Here is a 10,913-nt window from a genome sequence, read left to right as displayed (position 1 = left end):
GGTATGGTATGTGTGGTGTGGTATGTGTGGTGTGGTATGTGTGGTGTGGTATGTGTGGTATGGTATGTGTGGTGTGGTGTGTGTGGTATGTGTGGTGTGGTATGCGTGGTGTGGTGTGGTGTGGTGTGGTATGTGTGGTGTGGTATGTGTGGTGTGTGTGGTGTGTGTGGTGTGGTAAGTGTGGTGTGGTGTGTGTGGTGTGGTATGTGTGGTGTGGTATGTGTGGTGTGGTGTGGTATGTGTGGTGTGGTTTGGTATGTGTGGTGTGGTGTGTGTGGTGTGGTATGTGTGGTGTGGTATGTGTGGTGTGGTGTGTGTGGTGTGGTGTGAGAGACATGGAGTTAGTCCTTGACATGGTGTGTTTCTCTCTACCTGTCTGTCTGTTACCTAGGTGACCACAGGAAACCGTACCAAGCACTACGTCTCATACCAACGGAACGAGTTTGTGCAGATGAGTTTCCCGAAATACGCCCTACCAAAGGTACAGTACATGAAATGGAACTAACCACACAATACAAGTGAAGTATTTCCAATACCATGTTATACTTCACATGCACGTCATTGTAGTGAGGAAGTCACAGACTGAGGGGCATAATGTGTTGCTCTTCAAGGTAGATGGGAACTTTTGTCGTCAGTGTTTGTGGCTCAGGGAACTGTTTTAGCGTGTCGCTGGTGTTATTGAACAGGGGACCAGCCTCATCTGCTTTCTGCCTCACTAGAGAGAAAAAAGAAACATATACCACGACAGTCAATGTCATGCACTAACATAAGACATACAGGACACCCCATTCCAGGGAGAGTGTATACCACACACACACACACACACACACTCCAGGGAGAGTGTATGGAAAAGTGTATACCACACACACACACCACACACACACACACACACACACACACACACACACACACACACACACACACACACACACACACACACCAACACACACACACACTCCAGGGAGAGAGTATGGAAAAGTGTATACCACACACACACTCCAGGGAGAGTGTATGGAAAAGTGTATACCACACACCACACACACACCACACTCTAGGGAGAGTGTATGGAAAAGTTTAGACCACACACACACTCCAGAGATGGTGTTATGGAATTACTTACCCAATACCACTTGTGGGGTGTATTGATAGTCATGGTTTCACTGAATGGTTGAACAGAGGTGAGTATTATCTTGAGGGGATAAGAAAGAGAGCCCTCCTGGAAGTTATGGATTAACAGCCTCTGTCTTGTTTCTTTGTTTGTTAGTCTCTCTCTCTCTCTCTCTCTCTCTCTCTCTCTCTCTCTCTCTTCCTCTCTCACTCTCTCTCTCTCTCTCTCTCTCTCTCTCTCTCTCTCTCTCTCTCTCTCTCTCTCTCTCTCTCTCTCTCTCTCACTCTCTCTCTCTCTCTCTCTCTCTCTCTCTCTCTCTCTCTCTCTCTTCCTCTCTCTCTTCCTCTCTCACTCTCTCTCTCTCTCTCTCTCTCTCTCACTCTCTCTCTCTCTCACTCTCTCACTCTTTTCCTCTCTCTCTTCCTCTCTCTTCCTCTCTCTCTCACTCTCTCTCTCTTTCTCTCTCTCTTTCTCTCTCTCTCACTCTCTCTCTCTCTCTCTGTCATTCTCTCTCTTCAATCTATTCCCTCCTATTTTGTCTTTTCATCCATCTCTACCCCAGTTAGCTGCTATGAATGTGTCTTAAAGTCTCGATGGGAGAGAATGGAAGGATACTGTCTGCTAATCTATACTCTCTCGGGTTCAAGACAAAGCCACGCAGTGACAGCTGCACCAGAGTCTCATTCTCCCACACTAACATCAGCCGGGTTTATCCATTCAGCTATGCTAAGCTACACTTTGTTGTCGGAAATGTTATGCCCGTGCGGAAGTTTAATGAATTGTCAACAGTGTTCTCCCCCAGCCTTGCATACAAAGATGTTTTCAGTAAAACTCCTTATTAATTCTTTAAAGATGCTTTTATGTCCTCCAGCGGATAAATCATAGAAATTAATGAATATGAATAAATATCTCTAAGGGAAAAAATCTTTGAAACATTTGTGACAATGAGATTTGGGTTCAGGGGGTTCATCTGAGTTCAGGGGCCAGGCCCTCTAATATTTTACCCAGTGAGATGCCCTCATCTGTCGGGGGATGGCGGTTCCTTTGCCCCTGATATTGATGGATGGAGGATCTTCGATCTTCGATCCAGAGTGTGGTTATCATGGTAGGATACGGGGGACTGTGACTAGTAGCAGACTGGACAGATGGACAAAGAGAGAGAGAGAGAGAGAGAGAGAGAGAGAGAGAGAGAGAGGACCCCCCCCCCCCCCCCTCACAATCCCACCATGTTTATCTCGACCACACACAGAGACAGATCCTACACTACACCCCACATCTAATACTACATGCTCTATTCAGTTCTATGTTTATTCATCACGGACCATAATGCACTACTTTGTTCTCCCTTGAACCAGAAAGAGTTCTCCTCTCGAAGCCGTAACTCAACCTATAACTGTCAGTCTCAACACAAAAGTGTTCTGTCAACACTTGAATACGTCTTTTTATATTTAAAGTCAAGACGAGATGACTTGCAGGCTTTTGACTTTCATATTGCACAGACACATCTGCTGTGTTCTACGTCTCCCTTTATGTGAATAATGCTGACTACTCCAACAAATGACATCATGACAGACAACATAGCACAGTAGGTTTTTTTCAACGTGATCCTTTGTTTTGGTTGTCTTGCGTGCCCGAACACATATACAGGCCTATTTCAGCTGTCTAACTTCCTAAGGGTAATGCATTGTGTACTCGTTGGCAGCACAGTCAAACACATGTTGTTTGGCCACAGAAAGAACTGGTTCATAGACGACCACAGCTTACCCCCAAAGCCAAATTAACTATTGTGTATGTATCGAGTACACATTGTATAGAGTGGTGGTGGTGGTGGTGTGTGGTGGTGGTGGTGGTGGTGGTGGTGTGTGTGTGTGTGGTGTGTGTGTGTGTGTGTGTGTGTGTGTGTGTGTGTGTGTGTGTGTGTGTGTGTGTGTGTGTGTGTGTGTGTGTGTGTGTGTGTGTGTGTGTGTGCGTGTGTGTGTGTGTGTGTGCGTGTGTGTGTGTGCGTGTGTGTGCTTCTGAGGTTGTGTGTGTTTGAGCTGCTCGTCCATAGCATATCTATATAACTCCACTCTCTCCCTCTCTGTCTGTCTCCTATATTCTACATAACTCCACTCTCCCCCCTCTGTCTGGTTCATGTATATCTACGTAATTCCACTCTCCCTCTCTGTCTGGTTCCTGTAGACTAATACCTCAACTCTCTCCCTCTTGTCTGGTTCCTAGTATATCTAGTAACTCCACTCTCCCTCTCGTCTGGTACCTATGCATCTACATAACTCCACTCTCCCTCTCTGTCTGGTTCCTGTTATATCTACATAACTCCACTCTCCCCCTCTGTCTGGTTCCTGTTATATCTACGTAATTCCACCTCTCCCTCTCTGTCCTGGTTCCTGTATATCTAAATACCTCAACTCTCTCCCTCTCTGTCTGGTTCCTATATATCTACGTAACTCCACTCTCCCTCTCTGTCTGGTACCTATATATCTACGTAACTCCCTCTCACCTCTCTGGTGCCTATATATCTACGTAACTCCACTCCCTCTACTGGTAACTAGTATATCTACGTAACTCATACGGATCATTCACTAGCGTTGGAGCAGTGTAACACAGGTGGATGGGTGGCTGTGTGAACGTGGATGTCTTCCAGAGTTGGAGTTTACTGCCCTCTTCAATGCCAAGTTCTGCATACCCTGCGGGGGGGATCTTTAAACACGAAGAGGAAGTTTGACTTAATCAATGGCAGAATAGGTTCATGGCTCTGACTCCGGCTTAATTCAGGCTCTGACTCAGGCTCTACCTCAGGCTCTACCTCAGGCTCTGACTCAGGCTCTACTTCAGGCTCTGACTCAGGCTCTACCTCAGCGCTCTACCTCAGGCTCTGACTCAGGCTCTGACTCAGGCTCTACCCTCAGGCTCTACATCAGGCTCTGACTCAGGCTCTGACTCAGGCTCTACCTCAGGCTCTACCTCAGCTCTGACTCAGGCTCTAACTCAGGCTCTGACTCAGGCTCCTAACTCAGGCTCTACCTCAGGCTCTGACTCAGGCTCTACCTCAGGCTCTGACTCAGGCTCTAACTCAGGGCTCTAACTCAGGCTCTGACTCAGGCTCTACCTCAGGCCTCTGACCTCAGGCTCTGACTCAGGCTCTACCTCAGGCTCTGACTCAGGCTCTACCTCAGGCTCTAACTCAGGCTCTGACTCAGGCTCTACTTCAGACTCTGACTCAGGCTCTAACTCAGGCTCTACCTCAGGCTCTTGCACTCAGGCTCTTGCACTCAGGCTCTACCTCAGGCTCTACCTCAGGCTCTACCTCAGGCTCTGACTCAGGCTCTGACTCAGGCTCTAACTCAGGCTCTACCTCAGGCTCTGACTCAGGCTCTAACTCAGGCTCTAACTCAGGCTCTGACTCAGGCTCTACCTCAGGCTCTACCTCAGGCTCTGACTCAGGCTCTAACTCAGGCTCTACCTCAGGCTCTGACTCAGGCTCTACCTCAGGCTCTGACTCAGGCTCTAACTCAGGCTCTAACTCAGGCTCTGACTCAGGCTCTACCTCAGGCTCTGACTCAGGCTCTGACTCAGGCTCTACCTCAGGCTCTGACTCAGGCTCTACCTCAGGCTCTAACTCAGGCTCTAACTCAGGCTACCTCGGCTCTAACTCAGGCTCTACCTCAGGCTCTACCTCAGGCTCTAACTCAGGCTCTAACCCCAGCTCTGACTCAGGCTCTAACTCAGGCTCTGACTCAGACTTTACCTCAGGCTCTGCTCAGGCTCTCTGTTTCTAAACTGACCTGAATCACTCATCTGCAGAAATATAGGAGATAAGTTATGACTGGGACGTCTTGGGTTTTTGTGATCCGCCAATAGTGTTCTTGTACTCCTGTGTTGTTGGTTATTGGTTTGTGTCACCCTTGATATGAAGGTTAATGAGTATGAGAAGACTGCTGCCAAAGGTTTTGACTTTCTGGTTGGTTTTCTCTCTCTCTCTCTCTCTCTCTCTCTCTCTCTCCTCTCTCTCTCTCTCTCTCTCTCTCTATCTATCTATCTCTGTCTCTCCTCTGTCTTCTCTCTGTCTCTCTCCTCTCTCTCTCTCTCTCTCTTTCTCTCTCTCTCTCTCTCTCTCTCTGTCTCTGTCTCTCTCTCGTCTCTCTCTGTCTCTCTCTCTCTCTGTCTTCTCTCTCTCTCTCTGTCTCCGTCTCTGTCTCTCTGATTTCAAATCAAAGTTGTTGACTTAACTCCTCTTCCCTCTCCTCCACCTCCCTCATCATCCTCCCCTCCTCTCACTCCATCCCTTCTTCTATCTCTCTCTCCCTCCCCAGGACGTCCACATAGTGAGTACGGATGAGAGCCAGGTGTTCCTGGCCCTGCAAGAGTGGTACCAGACAGACAGCTACAACCTGTACCAGTCGGACCCGCAGGGTGTTTACTACTCCGTCGTGCTGGAGAACGTCCGCAGTGCCAAGCAGCCGGAGGAGAGCGTCGTTATAGACATACTGGAGGTGAGTCCTGTGATGCTCCTCTGTGGCTCAGTCGGTAAGAGCAAAGCGCTAGCGATACTACAGTTGTGGGTTGATCCCCGCTGGTGGCTTGCATAGTATACTTAAGCAATAAGGCCTGAGGGTGTGTTGTGTTGCATTGTGTGTAAGAACAGTCCTTAGCCGTGGTATATTGTCCATATACCACAAACCCCTGAGGTGCCTTATTGCTATTATAAACTGGTTACCAAGGTAATTAGAGCAGTAAACAATTTGTTTCATACCTGTGGTATACGATCTGATATACCACGGCTTTCAGCCAATCAGGGATCAAACCACCTAGTTTATAATATATGTACTCGCTGTTCTGTTACTTTCTGCTAAATGGCACAGGACAGGTGAGAGAAGGGAACCCTGCCCCCTAGCTGTAGGACAGGTCATTACACCCTGACCAATGGGAATGTGGTGGTGGTGTTGTACTTCATAGGTGGGTTAGGTTAGCACAGTTCACTTCAACTTCCTTATGAACTGCCAAGCTCTTTCTCTCCAAGTCTTTACCTTGTGTGTTTGGGTGGGAGTTGATACACACCTTGATTTCCCATCTTTATTCTCTGTTGAACAGAGTGTATCACTCATTTCCATAATGTTGTTCCCGCTTACACGGACTTTCGTCATTGCTAGTCGTTGCCAAGGTAACAGTGGGTAGGTGGTCCCACCTCCACGGCAGCGCAGAGCCATGTCTGGATCGCCTGTGGCTTTGAGTGGGTCTTAAGCTATGACTCAGTTCGGTAGAGCATGGTGCCATGGTTGTGGCTTTGAGTGGGTCTTAAGCTATGACTCAGTTCGGTAGAGCATGGTGCCATGGTTGTGAGTTTGAGTTGGTCTTAAGCTGTGACTCAGTTCGGTAGAGCATGGTGCCATGGTTGTGGGTTTGAGTGGGTCTTAAGCTGTGACTCAGTTCAGTAGAGCATGGTGCCATGGTTGTGGGTTTGAGTGGGTCTTAAGCTGTGACTCAGTTCGGTAGAGCATGGTGCCATGGTTGTGGGTTTGAGTGGGTCTTAAATTGTGACTCAGTAAAGGAAGATTGGAGGGAGAGAGGAGGAAGAGTAAAGAAAGGAGGAGGAAGAGTAAAGGAAGGAGGAGGAAGAGTAAGGAAGAGGGGAGGAAGAGAGAGGAAGAGAGGAGAAGAGTAAAGGAAAATGGAGGAAGAGAAAAGGAAAGCGAGGAGGAAGAGGGGAGGAAGAGAGGAGGAAGAGGGGAGGAAGGGTCCGTGAAGCCGAGGCCAGCACTGCAGAACACGTTTCTTCTCCTCCTCTCATCTCACATCCCTCGCTCCAGGCTGCACTCTCATCACACATCCCTCGCCTCCAGGCTGCACTTCTCCTCTCACATCCCTCGCTCCAGGCTGCACTCATCCTCTCACATTCCCCTCGCTCCAGGGCCCTGCACTCTCCTCTCACATCCCTACGCCTCCAGGCTGCACTCCTCCTCTCACATCCCTCGCTCCAGGGCTGCACTCTCCTCTCACATCCCTCGCTCCAGGCTGCACTCTCCTCTTACATCCCTCGCTCCAGGCTGCCACTCTCATCACACTTCCCTCGCTCCAGGCTGCACTCTCCTCTCACATCCCTCGCTCCAGGCTGCACTCTCCTCTCACATCCCTCGCTCCAGGGCTGCACTCTCCTCTCACATCCTCGCTCCAGGCTGCACTCTCATCACACATCCCTCGCTCCAGGCTGCACTCTCCTCTCACATCCCTCGCTCCAGGCTGCACTCTCCTCTCACATCCCTCGCCTCCAGGCTGCACTCTCCTCTCACATCCCTCGCTCCAGGCTGCACTCTCCTCTCACATCCCTCGCTCCAGGCTGCACTCTCCTCTCACATCCCTCGCTCCAGGCTGCACTCTCCCTCTCACATCCCTCGCTCCAGGCTGCACTCTCATCACACATCCCTCGCTCCAGGCTGCACTCTCCTCTCACATCCCTCGCTCCAGGCTGCACTCTCCTCTCACATCCCTCGCTCCAGGCTGCACTCTCCTCTCACATCCCTCGCTTCCAGGCTGCACTCTCCTCTCACATCCCTCGCTCCAGGCTGCACTCCTCCTCTCACATCCCTCGCTCCAGGCTGCACTCTCCTCTCACATCCCTCGCTCCAGGCTGCACTCTCATCACACATCCCTCGCTCCAGCTGCACTCTCCTCTCACATCCCTCGCTCCAGGCTGCACTCTCCTCTCACAATCCCTCGCTCCAGCTGCACTCTCCTCTCACATCCCTCGCTCCAGGCTGCACTCTCCTCTCACATCCCCTCGCTCCAGGCTGCACTCTCCTCTCACATCCCTCGCTCCAGGCTGCACTCTCCTCTCACATCCCTCGCTCCAGGCTGCACTCTCCTCTCACATCCCTCGCTCCAGGCTGCACTCTCCTCTCACATCCCCTCGCTCCAGGCTGCACTCTCCTCTCACATCCCTCGCTCCAGGCTGCACTCTCCTCTCACATCCCTCGCTCCAGGCTGCACTCTCCTCTCACATCCCTCGCTCCAGGCTGCACTCTCCTCTCACATCCCTCGCTCCAGGCTACACTCTCCTCTCACATCCCTCGCTCCAGGCTGCACTCTCCTCTCACATCCCTCGCTCCAGGCTGCACTCTCCTCTCACATCCCTCGCTCCAGGCTGCACTCTCATCACACAGTGAGAGAGATAGAGAAAAGAAAGAGAGTAAAGGAGAGGGAGGGAAAGCTTAGAGAAGAAGGAGATGGAGGGAGAGAGAGAAGGAGAGGAGAGAGGGGTGTGTTGCAGGTACAGATAGAGGAAGACAAGACAGACAGAGGGCTACACAGATGCAGTAGATACATGTTTCATAGAGAGAATTGCAGAGTGAGAGAGAGACATCTAGACAGGTTGTTTTATTCCATATTCCCTTTAGGTCGTCTCTCTTCAACCGGACCTGCTGACAAGTGACTCTCCCCTGACCGAGTAGCAATAATAGTTCCATTATACAGTACCTTCGGAAAGTATTCAGACCCCTTGACTTTTTCCACATTTTGTTAGGTTACGACCTTTTCCGGTCATCAAGCTATACACAATACCCCATAATGACGAAGCAAAAACATATATATTTTTTATGTTTGCTAATTTATTACAAATTTCACATTTGCATAAGATTTCAGACCTTTACTCAGTACTTTGTTGAAGCACCTTTGGCAGCGATTACAGCCTCGACTCTTCTTGGGTATGACGCTACAAGCTTGGCACACCTGTATTTGGGGAGTTTCTCTCATTCTTCTTTGCAGATCCTCTCAAGCACTGTCAGGTTGGATGGGGAGCATCGCTGCACAGCTATTTTAAGGTCTCTACAGAGATGTTCGATCGGGTTCAAGTCCAAGCTCTGACTGGGCCACTCAAGGACATTCAGAGACTTGTCCCGAAGCCACTCCTGTTTTGTCTTAGATGTGTGCTTAGGGTCGTTGTCCTGTTGGAAGGTGAACCTTCGCCCTACTCTGAGGTCCTGAGTGCTCTGGAGCAGTTTTCATCAAGGAGCTCTCTGTACTCTGCCTCGTTCATCTTTGCCTCGATCCTGACTAGTCTCTCAGTCCCTGCCGCTGACAACATCCGCACAGCATGATGCTGCCACCATTGTGCTTCACCGTAGGGATGGTGCCAGTTTTCTCCAGATGTGACGCTTGGCATTCAGGCCAAAGAGTTCAATCTTGGTTTCATCAGACCAGAGAATCTTGTTTCTCATGGTCTGAGAGTCCTTTAGTGCCTATTGGCAAACTTCAAGATGGCTGTCATCTGCCTTTTAATGAGGAGTGGCATCCGTCTGGCCACTCTACCATAAAGGCCTGATTGGTGGAGTGCTGCAGAGATGGTTGTCCTTCTGGAAGATTTTCCCATCTCCACAGAGGAACTCTGGAGCTCTGTCAGAGTGACCATCGGGTTCTTGGTCCACCTCCCTGACCAGCTCTAGGAAGAGTCTTGGTGGTTCCGAACTTTTTCCATTTAAGAATGAGGCCACTGTGTTCTTGGGGACCTTCAATGTGGCAGAAATGTTTGGTACTCTTCCCCAGATCAGTGCCTCGACACATTCTTGTCTCTTTACAGACAATTCCTTCCACCTCATGGCTTTGTTTTTGCTCTGACATTCACTGTCAACTGTAGGATCTTATATAGACAGGTTTGTGCTTTCCAAATCATGTCCAATCATTTGTATTTACCACAGGTGGACAATGAAGTTTGTAGAAACATCTCAAGGATGATCAATGGAAACAGGATGCACCTGAGTCTCATAGGGTCTGAATACTTATGTAAATAAGGCATTTCTGTTTTTTATTTTTTAGACATTTGCAAAATGTTTAAAAACCTGTTTTCACTTCATCATTATTGTGTATTGTGTGTAGATAGATTTATTAAAATCAATTTTAGAATAAGGCTGTAACGTAACAAAATGTGGAAAAAGTCAAGGGGTCTGAATACTTTCCAAATGCACTTTAGACATGTGTGTCTGGAGAACTCTGCTCTGTGTGATTCTGTCTCTGACTAAACAACATTCTGATCTCTGAACAGTCTTTTCCACAAGCATGTGCTAGGACCCATACAAACTGACCACACACATCAGTTTTATACCTCACTACAGTACAATACCATAACAGAGATGTCTGTTGTCATTGCTTTCCAGGTGCGCGGGATCAAGGGGGTCTTCCTGGCCAATCAGAAGGTGGATGGCAAAGTGCGAACTCTCATCACCTATAACAAAGGGCCGAGACTGGGAACCGCTAGCTCCGCCTACTACTGACATGAACGGCAAACCGGTCAACTGCAAATCAGTAAGGAAACCATGCTCTACCCACAATGCAGCAGCTTAATACCCATCAATCTGCTGACATGTAAGTGATTACTTCCTGGGTGGAAGGCAAGAAGGGTGCAGTTTTAAGGTATTCAATCAGGCAAACCGTGGTCTCGTGAACATCTACAGGGCTGGGTGACTGAGTCATTATTAGCCATCGGTCCCTCAGACCAGAGAAAGTTTACCCATAACTTTTTTTAGAACATCCATTACTCCTTCCCTCGTTTGTATCTGCTCCTCGTTTGTATCTGCTCCCGTTTGTAATCTGCTCCCTCGTTTGTAATCTGCTCCCTCGTTTGTATCTGCTCCTCGTTGTATCTGCTCCTCGTTTGTATCTGCTCCCTCGTTTGTATCTGCTCCTCGTTTGTATCTGCTCCCTCGTTTGTATCTGCTCCTCGTTTGTATCTGCTCCTCGTTTGTATCTGCTCCTCGTTTGTATCTGCTCCTCGTTTGTATCTGCTCCTCGTTTGTGACAGCTGAGGCCAGGTGACAGG

The 10,913-nt window shown here is 49.2% G+C and overlaps 1 protein-coding gene across 1 annotated transcript in view; it reads left to right on the top strand.

Annotated features, from left to right (window-relative positions):
* The window catches only part of LOC116375306 (VPS10 domain-containing receptor SorCS2-like), a 28,080-nt gene extending 17,189 nt beyond the window's left edge, over positions 1-10,891 (top strand). Inside the window, exons 3-5 of the mRNA XM_031832558.1 lie at positions 392-481; positions 5,422-5,601; positions 10,252-10,891. Of these exons, the coding sequence (XP_031688418.1) occupies positions 392-481; positions 5,422-5,601; positions 10,252-10,368 (387 nt within the window). The 3' untranslated portion in view covers positions 10,369-10,891. The remainder of the gene's footprint in view (positions 1-391; positions 482-5,421; positions 5,602-10,251) is intronic.
* Positions 10,892-10,913: the final 22 nt, after the last annotated feature.

Source organism: Oncorhynchus kisutch, linkage group LG9 (genome assembly GCF_002021735.2).
Source record: "Oncorhynchus kisutch isolate 150728-3 linkage group LG9, Okis_V2, whole genome shotgun sequence".
In the NCBI taxonomy this organism is placed as follows: Eukaryota; Metazoa; Chordata; class Actinopteri; order Salmoniformes; family Salmonidae; genus Oncorhynchus; species Oncorhynchus kisutch.
Note: the sequence above shows the minus strand (reverse complement) of the source record. Positions and strands in the feature narration are given on the sequence as shown.